The 14504-nt window shown below is 38.2% G+C and overlaps 2 protein-coding genes across 4 annotated transcripts in view; both read left to right on the forward strand.

Moving 5' to 3' along the window:
- The window catches only part of LOC121944268 (uncharacterized), a 195523-nt gene that overhangs the window by 84199 nt on the left and 96820 nt on the right, over positions 1-14504 (forward strand). Inside the window, exon 5 of one of the 3 annotated variants that reach the window (XM_088076517.1) lies at positions 12189-13845. The exons of the other annotated variants lie outside the window; for them this stretch is intronic. The gene's annotated coding sequence lies outside the window, so the exon portion shown is untranslated. Of the gene's footprint in view, positions 1-12188; positions 13846-14504 lie in introns of those variants that run through there. 3 annotated transcript variants of the gene reach the window in all.
- On the forward strand, positions 6128-8361 carry gas1a (growth arrest-specific 1a). Its single transcript, XM_042488391.2, has one exon. The coding sequence runs from the start codon at positions 6743-6745 to the stop codon at positions 7520-7522; it is 780 nt and encodes a 259-aa protein (XP_042344325.1). The 5' UTR covers positions 6128-6742; the 3' UTR covers positions 7523-8361.

The following is a 14504-nucleotide window of genomic DNA, read 5'->3' on the forward strand; positions in this document are numbered from 1 at the left end:
AGAGTATCTTTATTTGATTTTTTATAATTCTGTCAACTTTCACTTTTACTCCACTACACTTCCTAAATATAATGTAAACTTTTACTCTAATACATTTCCCCTAAGCATTTTAGTTGCTTCATTATTACAAAATAAAATTGGAAGGTTTGGGGAATCAGTGATCCTACCTTGCAAATATATATAATAGGTCACTAAAGTTCAAGTGCAAACAAATGCTTTCAAAAGCAGCAATTACGTTTCAAAGTCCAGGCTGCGTGTCAGATCAGATGCTACACGAGTAAAATTCTACTTAATGATAACAACAACTTTACAATGGAAGCAGAAAAAACAGCAAAGAGGGTGAATTATGATTCAGATAGATAAAGATTTGTGACAAGCAACTGCGTCATGACTGATTCATCGCACTGTGGAGGTCTGTAAATATTTTTAAGTTTGAAGAAGAACTTTATTTTCTTCAGGAGTTACATATGCTCCATTTTAAAGGTGGTGTACATGTTGAGAAGATATAAAACTTTATAATTCTCAGAATTCTTACCACTTGCTTTTTTATTACCAACATTTTCTTGTACTTTTACTTTAAATACTAACGTACTTTTGGTTTCATTACATTTCTTTTTACACTTAAGTACAGTAAATGTGCGATACTTAAAGACTTTTACTCAAATAGGTGAATAACTTCTACCAAAGTCATTTTCTGGCAGGATATCTGTGCTTTTATTTAAGTTCCACTTTCAGGTACTTCATCCACAACTGCAAAACATGGTAAAGTTCATCAGTTTAAACATTAAATATGTTGTATTTGTATTCAGTTAGGTCAAAAAGGATTTGCAAATCATTGCCTTCTCTTTTTATTTACGGTTTACAGTGTCCTAACTTTTTCAGAATCTGGGCTGTAAAAAATAAATAAAATATAAACAAAACATAGAATACTTAACAAAATATCTGTTGGCTATGAGGTCCTCTATAAAATATAAGTGTGTTTGTATTTCAGTCAACTCAATTTCATATGATGTTCTTCACGAAACATTACTGAACCTCTGTAGCTCTGAGTGCTCTGAACATCAGCAGGGGATGGTTTTAATACCATTGTGTTCGTCCCTTAATTGGACTGTTGCGGCAAGATCTTGGGTTTAATTGAGCCCTCAAAGTAACGACACTCAGCTCTCAGTGCAGCACATCTGGTTTAGGCGTACAGCTGTTGGCAAAGACAAAAGTGTTGGATGATTCGATCAGCTTTTTTCCCCCCGTCTGTAAGTGTTTAGGATGAAAGATTTTTTTAATGTGGTTGATGAGTTTTTAAAGAGGTCTTTTCTCCTAGAAGTCTTAATTCTTTTTCAAATTATTATAGCAAAATTGCTGCTTTATTTACACTATTATAAAAAGATGAATGAATGAAGACCTTGCTTGAATTGTGTTGCCGCTGTTTCATGTTACAGTCGCACTAAAAGCACTTGAAACAATGAGGATGTTGGTGTTTGGGAATCTTTTGTTGAAGCGCACAGTGTTTCCATTCTTTGTGCTGGAGGGAAAGGTAGGAGAGGGACTCCTGAGGTATTGAGTTCCCTGTATCCATCATTTTCGACGAGTTGGGACCTTGGAGTAGCGCCAGCAGCGTCTGTGCTAGCCAGCCGTAACTGACATTGAGTGCATTGTTTGCAGTGGGAAGCTCACGGCTGTGGCCTAAAGGTACATTCCTGAGATCAGAATGCTGTTTGAAACACAAACAGCCTTTGTGCCCTCGCTGCTCTCTTTCCCTGACTCCCTCATCCACATCAAGCCTCAAGAACTAAACTGCCTCCTCTCGCTCATGTGTCAACATGTGGGCTATCATTTTACTCACACCCACCCACATACACACACACACACACACGTGCACACACCCTTGTGTCATTTTGATGATGAGGTCCAGGCAGATATCTTCAGGCGACTATTTAAGCTCTTGGAAAGAAGCTGGGAAGTCAAAACTTCTTTTTTTAAAAAAAAACAAACAAGATTTTTAATGACCTTGATGGTCAGAGAATAAATATCAGAAATATAAAAATACACATTCAGGGCTTCTGTAAGAGGAACCGCAGCTCTTCAAGTCTTGACTTTAAAGCAACCATGATGCATGATTTTTTTTTTCATACTGCTATATTTAAAATATCAGAATACATTTAGAATCAGCCAGTATTAGCAAACCTTAAGCTCCATAATTAAGGACCTTTACTTGAGAAACAGTGCTGATCAATTTGTCAATTACTTGTGGACTGACAAAGAGATACCCTGAATAATTTTAATAATTGTTTAAGACATTTCTTAAAAGCAATTTAAAGAAAAAATATTGGTTTCAGCTCATCAAATGTAAAAACTGTGCAGGTTTTCTTAGTTTTCCATGATAATCTAAATACTTTTGGACTGTTTGACAAACAAGGTGTTTGAATATTTTAATGTGGTCTTTCTTTAGATCACACTTTATTGATTAATTGGGGAAATAATCACAAGATAAATCGATAATAAAAATGTTATTTTCAGCCCTGTAAATACCAATAACATGCAAAAACTCCTCTCCCAAAACCAGACACCAGAAAACTACACTTGTTTGCGTCATTACAGTACATGCAGTGTTTCAATAATTGCACAATCAAGGTCCTGCGTCCTGGAAAAAAGTTGGTAGAGGGGAAAATAGTGATCAGTTTATCTCAAAAAAGTCCACTGAAACTCACAGATTTATGATATAGCCTACTGTTAGAGCTGCAAGATATGAGGATAATATGCGATAACGTTGAATATCGTGATACAAATTATACTTTTGATAAATAAACACATATTAAACTGTAGTAGGTTCTTGACTCAGACTTGCACAGTACCTGGACTTGTGCCACATCACGTCTCCCGTAGCCAAAATATTGCCAGACGGACGACATTCTATTTTTCAAAGACACCACTTCCTCTCTAGCATTTGTACTTTTGCCTGAACTCAGCTCATCACACTTTCCTCCTTCAACCAGAGTATTACTGTGGCACTTGTCTAATAAAATTTAGATTCTGACTTATCAGACGATGCCCAACAGTGATGTCTCCATCTGATTGGCCAGGAAATGAACAGCAAGTTCATGTTGTTATTATTAAATATTATTAAATATCGCAGTCTTTTACAATGTGTTTATCCAGCAAGTTAACGATACATTGTGCAGCCTCATATTCTATAAAAGAGGTTGAAGTCAATCAGGTTTAAGCGATATTAGTATGACTCTTCTGAGTAGGATTAATGTCAGATTACATGTTAAGGCAAGACACTGCAAACAAAAGTACCAGTCATCCCCTGGCTTAACATCTGGCAGCGTATGATGTAGTGCAATAATAAAGAGGAAGTTAGCCTTAATGAGTGATTATGTTAAATGATGGTCACTGAGTGCCCTGTAATACCACAATTAATTTGTACTCAGCTGCTCTGCTGAGGAAGAGTTAATAGGAGGTGGATGATTAAGTTATCGTTGAGGATGCTGCACAGATCATTAGCACTGCAGGCATGGAGCTCAATTTATTACTGCACAGCGGTGCAGTCACTGTGTCATTATCAATTATGTGCAGGATATTACAGTACAGAAAGTTGTGTTTTATTGTGTCATGGTGGTCAAAGTGCATATTATTTACTGTTATTGTGACCTGTGGACACCTTTGTCGTCATTTTCCCCCTGTCTCCTCTCAGTTTCTGTCAGCTTGTCCACCTTTTGATAAAGAAATCAACACTATCGTTTTGTGTATACACTATGTAAAAACAGCAAAGGGTATTTTCTTGAAATCACCTTTATAACGGAATAGAAAATTATTTATTGTCAGTATTTATTCAGAAGACAAATTCTGCTATTAAAACATTTTAACACACAAGATTTCACATCCAGACAGGACACAGTGACACATTTACATTAAAACGAAATACACAAAATACACAATATAAATTACATTAAAAGGAGCAAAATACACAATATAAACTACATTAAAAGGAACACGAGGTACTTGATGTTGAGGACAAAATCAATAAATAAGTATAAAATTTTGTGTGTTGTAGCAATCAGTCTTTAAAAAGTGGCTGTCCTTGCTGACAGACAAATACAGATTATAGTGTTTGCACGGGGGACTCTGCACAAGTACTACACAAATAAAAATAATCGTTTAAAAAACTAACACCCTGTACAACCCTGTTGCAGGCATCAAAAAGCAAATAAAGTTCATAGGTTTAACTATTAAATGTATTTTCTGTAAATCATGCAATCATTGCATGTGTTAGGTTTTATTTATGTTTTTCACAGCATCCAGACTTTTTTGTCATGATAAAAATAGATTGATGAAATCAATTTCTCAGCCAGTGAATAAGGACAGTCTCTTGTCTACTCTCCAGCACACTTTTATGTGAATGGAAAAGAGCACTTTATCCAATAGACTACTCTACTTAATGAAGGGTATTTATACACTATAAACTCAAGCTGGGTGATAACACCACAAGTCATGTAAAAAATCCCAATGACCTTTTTTTACCCTACAAGTAAAATATGTAATGGGGTTTTCTTTAGTAATATATAAATAATATTGAACCACAGCTTGTTATAATAACGTGGACAATGTCAACATATATTCATGAAAAACTTGTGTTTTTTCTCTTTAAAAAAATTCTATCCAAAACTTAGATATTCTTTATTTTTTATTTATTGAAATCAAAGCTCTCTGGTGCCCTGCAGATGCACAGTCAGCATTTTATACAAATTAAAAAGTGTAAAATCAACACTCTTACAAAAAATGTAAATAAAACTCAAAACCAAGGATAAAAAGAACAGTAAAACCGAAAGCAGGTTTTGGTTTCATATGACTTTATAAGTTCTGTGAGCATAAAAGGTTTTATAAAATCAGTTTCCCAAACAGAAAATTGATGGGGTGAAATGTAAGTACAAACACTTTGTTACAGTACTGAAGTATTTGTTTGGCAAACTTTACTTGAGTTTTTATATTTCTGTCAACTTGTACTCTACTACATTTCCTAAATAAAATGTATACTTTTACTTCAAAGCATAAACCTTAGGCATCTTAGTTACTTCATACAAAATAATGAAGGAAGAGATGGATGGACGAATGAAGGAATGGAAGGGAAAGAAAAACTGGATTTTGTTTGTTAAATTATTTAAGTTTTAAAAAGGACCTCGATTTTCTTCAAGTTTAATGCATGCTGCATTTTTAAGGTGTTGTACATGCTATGAAGAAATAAACTTCATAATTCTCAGAATTCTGACTGCTCACTCTTTCCATTAACAGCATTTACTTGTACTGTAACTCTCTTTAGGCCTACTTAATTACGTTTGATATCATAAAATTACTTTTGATACTTAAGTACAGTAAATATCAGTTAAAGACTTTTATACAACTAATCCTTTAATAGATTACTTTAACCCTTTGAATCCTGGGGAAATTGGCTTGTTTTCTTTCAAAAACATGGATAGAAGGTGACTATGAATTTATGAAGAAATGACCCAAAAATTAGCAAGAAATTACTAAAAAGTGCAAAGAAACCACCTGAAAATTTGCAAAAAAAATGAACAAACAAGCAAGCAAAATGTAACAAATGGAAAAGTAAAAATAAATAAAAATCAATTAAACAAAATGTAAATAGCCTGGAAGAGGTGCTTAAAGATTTCAAATGTATAAATATTAAACGTTTAGTTTTTGGACATTTTTTCATAGTTTAAAAAAAAAACATTTGCTAAATCTACTTATTTCTTGTCATTTGCTGGACATTTCAAGCCAAGTTGCTAATTGCTGATAGACCAAGTTGCTAAGGTTTCAAAGGTCTAACTACTTGTGAAAGACGTCTGAACATAGCACAAGAAAAGTGATGTCGATCCAGGTTTCAGAGGGTTAACTTCCACCAAAGTCTTTTTCTGAAAAGATATCTGTACTTTTCTTCGAGTATGGCTTTCTGGTACTTCATGCACCACTGGTGACTTTGGAGGACTGTTCTCTCCACTGCTCTCCACCACATTCATCCCACCTCACCTTGTATTTCTCAAGACCATCTTCCTCCCACCAACTCCCGCCCATCACTACGTAGGAACCCACAACAAGTGGCCAACCAATGAGAAGCACCTCGCTAATGTGCAGAGAGGGGGCTGAGGAACAGAAAGACAAATGCTCAAAGGGGAGAGAGTAGAGGACCACTTTGCGACCCGCAAGGGTTGTTGTTTTTCCCCATGCACTGTTTGTTTGCACTCCCGTGCGCACAAGGACTGCTAAATGATCCAGCGCGGTCTCGCAAAGGGCTCTCAGGACTCCTCCGGCTTCGCTTTTTGGTTGAGATCCGCTAGGCGAGAGGACGCGAGAGGGGATCGCTGAGCTGGAGGCAGTTTTCTTACATGAACTCAGAATCACTGCGATGGAATGAGACGCTGCAGAAACTCCCTAAACTTGTGGAGAACTTTTTTTGTTTGGGCGTCTCTTTGACTCCTGTGAGTTTTGGTATATTTTTCAGCCTAATAATGTATGGATAACGGGAAGTTCGCTCGAGAATCCGGCTCAAATGGATCATCGCTGACGGGTTTATGGAGCCGGGATTACACAGCGCAGTGCCAGCCTGTTGAACGCCCACACACGGGCCTATCACATACCATCTGCCTCGGAATAAACACTCTCCAAAGAGGACACTATCCATGGAAGTGGTGTAGAAGTTTCACATATGACACTGTTGTGAGTTTCGCCGTTTCTTGCAGCCAGAACAATGGCAAGCTCTGGCGCACTGGCACACAGATATGTTTGGCCTCTGGCTTGTGTGCTTTTGTTTTTTGCCTACTTATCGCTGGCCTCGCCGTCCCACGGTCGGCGGTTGATATGCTGGCAAGCCATCATGAACTGCCAAGCCGAACCCGAGTGCAATTACGCATACGAACACTACACGCGCGCATGTGGCCCCGTGCTGACCGGAGAGAAGAGGAAGTGTCCCAGCCACTGCATCTCCTCGCTCGTCCAGCTCAACCTGACCAAAAACGGACCGGCTCTGGAGGACTGCAGCTGCGCCCACGACCCGGTGTGTACGCGCACTAAACGGGCCATCGAGCCGTGCCTGCCCAGGACTACCAGCACGGGCTGCACGGAGGCTCGGCGCCAGTGCGAGAGAGACGGGCAGTGCAGCTCCGCTATGCACGATTATTTGAAGCACTGCGGGAAACTTTTCAGCGGAGCGATCTGCACGAACGCTTGCCGGAACGTGATCGCGAATATGCGTAAAATACCCAAGGGTCAGCAGCTGGACACATGCATGTGCGACGGCACGGAGAGGGCGATCTGTGAGTTTGTGAAGAGCAGCATGAAGGCGCTTTGCTTCGACTCTCCGGTGAGGGAAGAGGGCAGCGGGTCCGACTACGGCCAAGATCCAGATTATGACGATGAGCCCTCGGACCCAGAATATCCAGAAGAGCCGGAGAGCGGAGCCTCTCTTCCAGCAGCCCACTGTGTTTTGACCCTGCTGGCATCCATTTTGGCTCTATTGCCCCTCATTTAATCCCCGGGTTCATAATCTGCCCCGATTTTTGTCCGGATAAAAGGCAATCTAAACTTTTGTCACTCCTTGACCTGCAGCTATTGTGAAAGGTTAGAGCCTCACAGACCGAATAAGAAAGGGTGTTTTGGCACAGGCCTTGTTTGAATAAAGAGTTTTATACGCTGAAGGATATCAAATCAGGATATTTTCTATGCAAATGAGACCAGAAAGATATTTTAAATCTGCCAGAGCTCCAGGCTGCTCTCTTATCAAACCCACACCACTTCTCTCCACATGCTTTGCTTCTGTGATAAGCTAAATTAGACTTTCTCTCAGTCAAAGACTCTGATTGTAAAGTTGTCATGATAGAGACACAGTTTGCTTGTTTTAGTAACAACGTTTAATCAGTACATGCTGTGCACTGCCAATCTTATCTTTTTTTTTTAAGATATGAACTATTTTTATATGACACTGTTGCCATTAGGCACCAGGCTCTCTGATTTACACGTATTTAATGCTGGAATCTATGAACTGTATGAAACTGTAAATAGATTTAGGAGTTAAAGTGAACCAGTAATTTATTACATGCCACCTAGTTACATCCAAATGTTCATCATGTGAATAAAAAGACTGAGTATTCCAGCTTTAAAGGGAAGTTATTTTGACTGTATTCTCCTCAAAGACATTGTATATATGTGTATAGCCTATATAGATTTTTTCCCCCCAGAGAATCCTTTATGTTTTAGGCTATGAGATGATTTATTCACTGTGTATAGCCTAGAGAAAGAAATGTCTAAATCCACTGTATGATTGCCTTAATGATATACTTTTATAGAAGGCATAAAGGAAACTTGAAGATATCATTCCTGACTGTGAGTTATTTGTTGATATTGAACTTGTTTTGCAGTGTTGTGCCTTAAAGTAAAATGGTTTGTAATGAGTGTGAAAATCAACACAACTGTTGCTCAGTCACTTTTAGTTTTTATAAACAGTATAAACAAAATAATGTTGTCACAATGTGCATAGTGAAAAAGTTTAGATCAGTTGCCACAAGATGCTGGCAATATGAGCCAAAATCAGCTACACCGACAAAATCACAAGTTAATGCTTTTATTTTTCTACTGTAACAGTTTTTGTTTAAGCTACACTAGTTTGGAGTAACTTTCTTTATGCCTACAATTTAGCAAGCAACAAAAATCATATAAATTGGATATGTTTTTTAAGCCCAATTTCACAAAGTATGCCTCAAAGGAATGTGCAAAGAAGCAGCAGTGAGCAACATTAGCAAAACACACATTTAAACTATAGTTGTGTGAAACTTTATTTTAGTCACACTAAGTTTTAGTGCTTAAAATCACATTAAACTCTCCATAATGGTTATGGTCAGGTGTGCATTAAATTATCCATTTTTAAAATCAAAAGCATTGTATTTTGATCCATTATTGATTGGTTTAAAGTGCTATATGTTAGCTGTCACCTTAGTTTTCTTCTTTTGATCAAATTTCCTTTCTGTGGGACTTATAAAGGTTTATCTGAAAGGTGTTTAAATAATTTACTGTGTATAAATCCTGTTGCTCATAAAAAGGAAAAAAAATCAAGATATGAAATTCAGTAATTACGCAAAAAAAACATATTTAAGGATGGTTGTGAGTGAAAACTGCATAAACTTCTACATTCCTGTTCCTGTAACTCCAGAATAGTAAATACAGACTCATTTAAAATGCAGACCAGCTTCCTCTGTTGACTGATAGGCTAATGACCTGCTATGTCTTGATTTAGCCGGCTGTTGTCAAAAGCAACTGGCACCATAAATCAACAAAACACCCTCTGCCCCCTCCCCCACCAACAAAGTCTGCACTCAGGTATCACAATTGACAGTCACTAGCCGTTTAAGCCACCAAATGTAATTTAATAAAAAAAAAAAAAAATACACATATTGTAACTTACTGCAAAAGTTTTGGCAATAGATAGAGTCGGGGTTTTCACTGTTTTTTATTTTATTTTAGTAAAAATGTTTAACTCCTGTGTTTTGAAACACTACTGATGAAAACAAACCTTTTCGCAGCCCTGTAAATCAATGTTCGAAGTGATAACAGATTTCACTCCTGTGAGCGCACTTTTGTTCTTTAATTAGATTATAGATAATTCATTTAATTGGCTGGAATTAATATGCATTTATTTAGGTTTTTATTGAAGTAATCATTTATGCAGCCCTGCACTGTAAGCATGTGTATGTTATAGATATATATATATATGTATTTTTAGCAGAATTTGTATTAATATTATTTCCTTGATATATTGTAGATCATGCAACCCCTCTATTTGGTCGGCGTCTGGAGCTTTAAATCAATGATTTGCTGCAAAATGTTTCATTAGAGGGGGGACAAGGGCCCTCCAGCTGAATGGATGGAGGAGAAGTCGAGTGGCATCTTTGTCATGGAAATGTTAAGCACATAATAGTTGGGTAGCACAATAGGGAGGCACTTCATTCTTTCAGGCTGGCTTGACACCTCTGGAGAGCCGAGCGGCGGGGAAGCATGTGGGAACGATCTGCTGCTGCTTGGGTCTCAACCCTCGACTGCAAGAAAAAGGAGAAGAAAACACATTACAGGCCTTGCCAGGGATGTTTTATCTTGAATCCGCACTTAACGTCCCCTGTGCTTCTTGTTAAATTATCTTTTCAACCTGCATTTGTTGATAATATTGCTGCTCACTTTTTTTGCTTCAAGAAAAGGCAAAAATCTACTTCAGAATAATTCTTTTCCATGTTTGTACATCTTAAACATCATAGTTAAACAGTAAACTCTATGCCGTATGTAAAAAAGATCCCCAAGTCCTCCTAAATAAAAAACATTCTTGCAGTGTCGGCATGCAGTGCGCCGTGCATGAAGCTTTCCAGCAGGAGAAAAGCTCTGCAGCCCAGCCGATCCTCCCCTCCTCCTCCCTCTCCTCCTCGTCTTTCTTTTGCCTCCTGCATTTGTACAGGCAGTTTCAGCGCTTAGAAAAAGCGCAGCATGCGTTGATTAGGCCATAATAATGCACGGTGTGTGAATGGATGAATGAGGTGCAAAAAATCTCACAAAACTGGCCTGCTTGTCATAAAATGGAAATGGTGCACAATTGAGTGCACAAATACATTTGTTGGTGTAGTGCTCATGAGGAGAATTTTTTTTGTTGTTGCTGTAGTGTTTAAAAGGATCTTTCCTCTATTAGAGTATGATTTTATTTAAACAAAATAAATGATGCAGCCATACAGTTAAAATAACCTCCTCTCTCTCACACACAGTGGAGTGTGTTGGTGTGTGTGTGTGTGTATTGGGGGGTGGTGGTTCTGGGTTTAATTTACAAACTGTGGCTGTTTGTGTTCCAGCTCTTTGAGCGTGTGTAAGGTATCTCTGCCATCAACTTTGCTTCAGTGAGCTCAGCTCACTTCCAAGCTCTGTTTCTTTGGCCTCCCGAACAAAACGGCCCACACTTCACCCCATGCAGATCACTTCACCCTTTCACCCCATGCATATCACAGCACAATGTTTACAAAGGTGCAGCTCTCCCAGCCGCTGACGCTGGTGGTTTGAAGCTGCATGTCGGCTGAGATCTATAATAATACTGACACTGCTTTTTTTATTATAAAATCACACTTGTTTTGTTTTACCACCGTCTTCTATATTTATTCAACAGTGTAAGTTGGATAAGTTAAGATGCCATATAGAATTACATGACTTCTTATTACTCTTTGGAACATTTGACAACATGGAATATTTGACCTTAGCCCTACTTTTTCCTTGCAGTGTTTTCAGTTAAATCCTGGCACCAGTTGCGATGGTGTTTTTTTAATGCAGAGGTACAACCTATATGGGACCTATTCAGCTGGAACTTGTTTTACTTTAGAAAAAAAATCCTCAATCAAAACAAAAATTTTAAATGCTTCTCGTGTTCTCTACACATTTGATGCTTGAATATATGTGTTGTTGTGACTTAAGTCTTTTTAAACAAGGTATGCAAGTTTAATTTTGCGTATTTGTCCGTTTTCAACATTTTTCAGTAGTTATGAAGATGTATAATGTGCATTAGTTCCCCAAACAATCTTCCTGTCTTTGATTAAATTGATCAAATTTAGCAATATTCCTAATAATCCACCGTCTCAGACCTCGACATGAGCTCCTTACTACTGATGTGTGCTGACCATATTTCTCACAGGCATTTGTTTTGGCCTTGGCTCCATGCGAGGTTGTGCAGAAAGTGATGTAGAAATGGTTGGACAGTTGGAATGGCTGAGACGGAGGAGGAGGCACTGAGATGGAAAGTTCATTTGAAAGGATTTGGAAATAATCCCCTAAAGTTACCACAGGGTATTCGATGGAATGGGCTCCACCTCGACTCCCCTCTGTGCTGCTGCCATAGCTCAGACGCACATTTGTTTAAGAAAGGTAGTTATAAAAGAGGTGTGATTGGTTTTAGTTGTTTGTTGGTGATTTTCACTTGACGTGTGTTTTTTGGTGCTATAAGTTATTTAAGTTCTTCAGATGATGCTCACCTCCTTGCCCTCTCTGAATTCATGCCACTCTAAGGAGACGCAGGTGACACAGCGAAGCAAAGATCATTGATTTTGCATCTCTCTCATTAGCTGCTTGGCCGATTCCAGGAGACTTTTGAGAAACTCTTGTTGTTTTCGTCCCTTCTATTTCAGCTGCCACTTTGATTTCATCATGCAAGACCTCTGCTGAGTTCACAACCCTTTGAAATGAGAAAAAGGCCTGTAATCCAGTTACTCAAGCTGCGGCCCGACTCCTCGGGTCCTGAGAGAAAACCTGCGGCACTAATCCCACTGTCACCAGCAGAACGCTTTGCTACCTGACTGTTTGTGGCAGCCATTTGATATATTCGCTGTTTAAAATGTTGCTGTTGAGAATTTCACAAAGGGGGTCACAAATTGTTGCACACTGGTTTTGTTAGTTGTACTTCAGTGCTTATATAGCTGGTCTAGTGTTGGAAAATCAAAAAGAGGAAGAAAAAAAACCTAAACCCGTAGTAGTTTAGCTACGCAAGAATAGAAGACTATTTAGTTTGCTTGGGAAAAGGCTGCAAATACAGTGTTTTTGAAGAATTAAAGAGCTTCTCTCTTCCATGAATAGTCTTTATGCAGACATGAATATAGAAAAAAACTCTCTCTAGACTACAATTGCTGAAAATTGTATTCATCCATCCCTCTGCCTTATTACACTTTGATTATTGTTAAATTCCAACCTAAAATCACACATCCCAGCAACAACACAGCTCAATACAGCTCCCTTATTCACCTGCTAAATAATGAGTGTGTAGTGAATGGGAAAATTGAGATTATACAGTTTGAAATAGGAACATTTGATATTTAGAAATCACAAACAGGCAATGTGACCACAAATAGTGTGTGTGTTTGTGTGAGGTGTTTTGCTACAGTCTATGTCCTATCCCAAAGCTTTGGCCATGAAATCCAAATGACAGCTAGTGTGGTTTGACTAAATGAGATCGTCCTGGTCCACATGAGCAGTCTGTGCAGCATCAACAACATGTTGGACGGATCGCTCGATGTCTTAGGAGAAACTTTTGTTGAAGATAAGATAAGAAACTGAGTTGTTGTGGCAGTGATTGGATGCAATGAGGAGAAACTGAAAAAAAAGATAATAAAGAAAGTGATATATACAGTAAGTATAGGAGTACAGGTAAAAAAGAAGTGTTGGTGATTAGGCTGCAAAATATACCATGCAAGGTCCAAGGTGTTCCAAGGTCATATTTCATATTTCCCAAACCTGAAAAAGTCATGGACTGAGTAAAAATCATTGAAAGTTTTGGAAAAGTCATGGATGTTTGTTAAAAAATTTCTAAAGTTATCTTTGGTGGCTAACCTTTCATATAATTTAATATAATGACAAATTCATTTTCTGTAGCTGTTGACATACATACCTCTAATATGCAAGAAGGCAAGAAGAGAAATTTTATATTACTGGTCCTTGAAAAGTCAAATTTTGAAATTTTGTCCATGAAAACATGTGAGAACCCTGTTATTATGATGTGTTTTTCAGTTTAACCATGGCAATATAACCCCCTTTAACCTTAACAAAGTATTTATTTGACCCAAACCACTGTAACACTCTCTTCTTTAACCTAACAATGATGTGTTTATGCCTGAATCTAACCAAACCTTAGCAATCACTTTGTCACATCATAAAACTGATGAATTCGTCAGTAGCAATTTGTAGTTTGGAAGGAATGAATGTAAATGTTTTCATGCTGATAGGGGTGTCAAATCAGAAAACAACCTGTTTTATCCTTTAATTTGGAGGACCTGTTGCAGTAGTGAGTTTTGTTATTAACCTACAAGTCTTGAAATAAACAAATTTTTTTGATGTGATTTCTTCTGATTATTGGCTTTTTCTGACATCACAAATTGCATATAGTTCACAACCTCAACAAAAGTACTGTATTTCAGTCTGACATACAGTCATTTGAAACATGAATTAGCTGTTTGTTGGTGTACAAACAGCTGAATCAATAATGTGATAAAATAACTTGGATAGATGTCTGAGCACTTGGCAATGTTTTTGTTTTGAGTAACTGGTATTGATCAGCCCTGTCAACTCTCAACAGCTATATTATAGTCAGTTTGTGCAGTCAGTTTTACTTTATGGCCCTGTAATTGAAGTGTTTAATAGTTTGTCGTGCTCTGTCCGCACGGCTGGAGCGAAGCTGCACCCTCTGTCAGCCTGTAACAGCCAGCGGGTCCAGCTGCTCTGCGGGCTCGGGGGGACATTCCCAGCATGTTCACACATCACTGGAGGAGCCAGAGTGTTTGCCTTTCACTTTGACCACAACACAAACAACTTCACCCACAAATAAACAAAACACGAGGCAGGGGCCACAAGTGCAGCAGGACGCGGTCCAAGAAGCGCTGGGACAACGAGTCAGGGCCGCCTCTATTTGTTTGCTTGTGTTTACATGTGTGTGTGAGTGCCTGTGTGTATGCAAA

Source organism: Plectropomus leopardus, chromosome 4 (genome assembly GCF_026936395.1).
Source record: "Plectropomus leopardus strain MGB_pleo_1.0 chromosome 4, ASM2693639v1, whole genome shotgun sequence".
Taxonomy (NCBI): Eukaryota; Metazoa; Chordata; class Actinopteri; order Perciformes; family Serranidae; genus Plectropomus; species Plectropomus leopardus.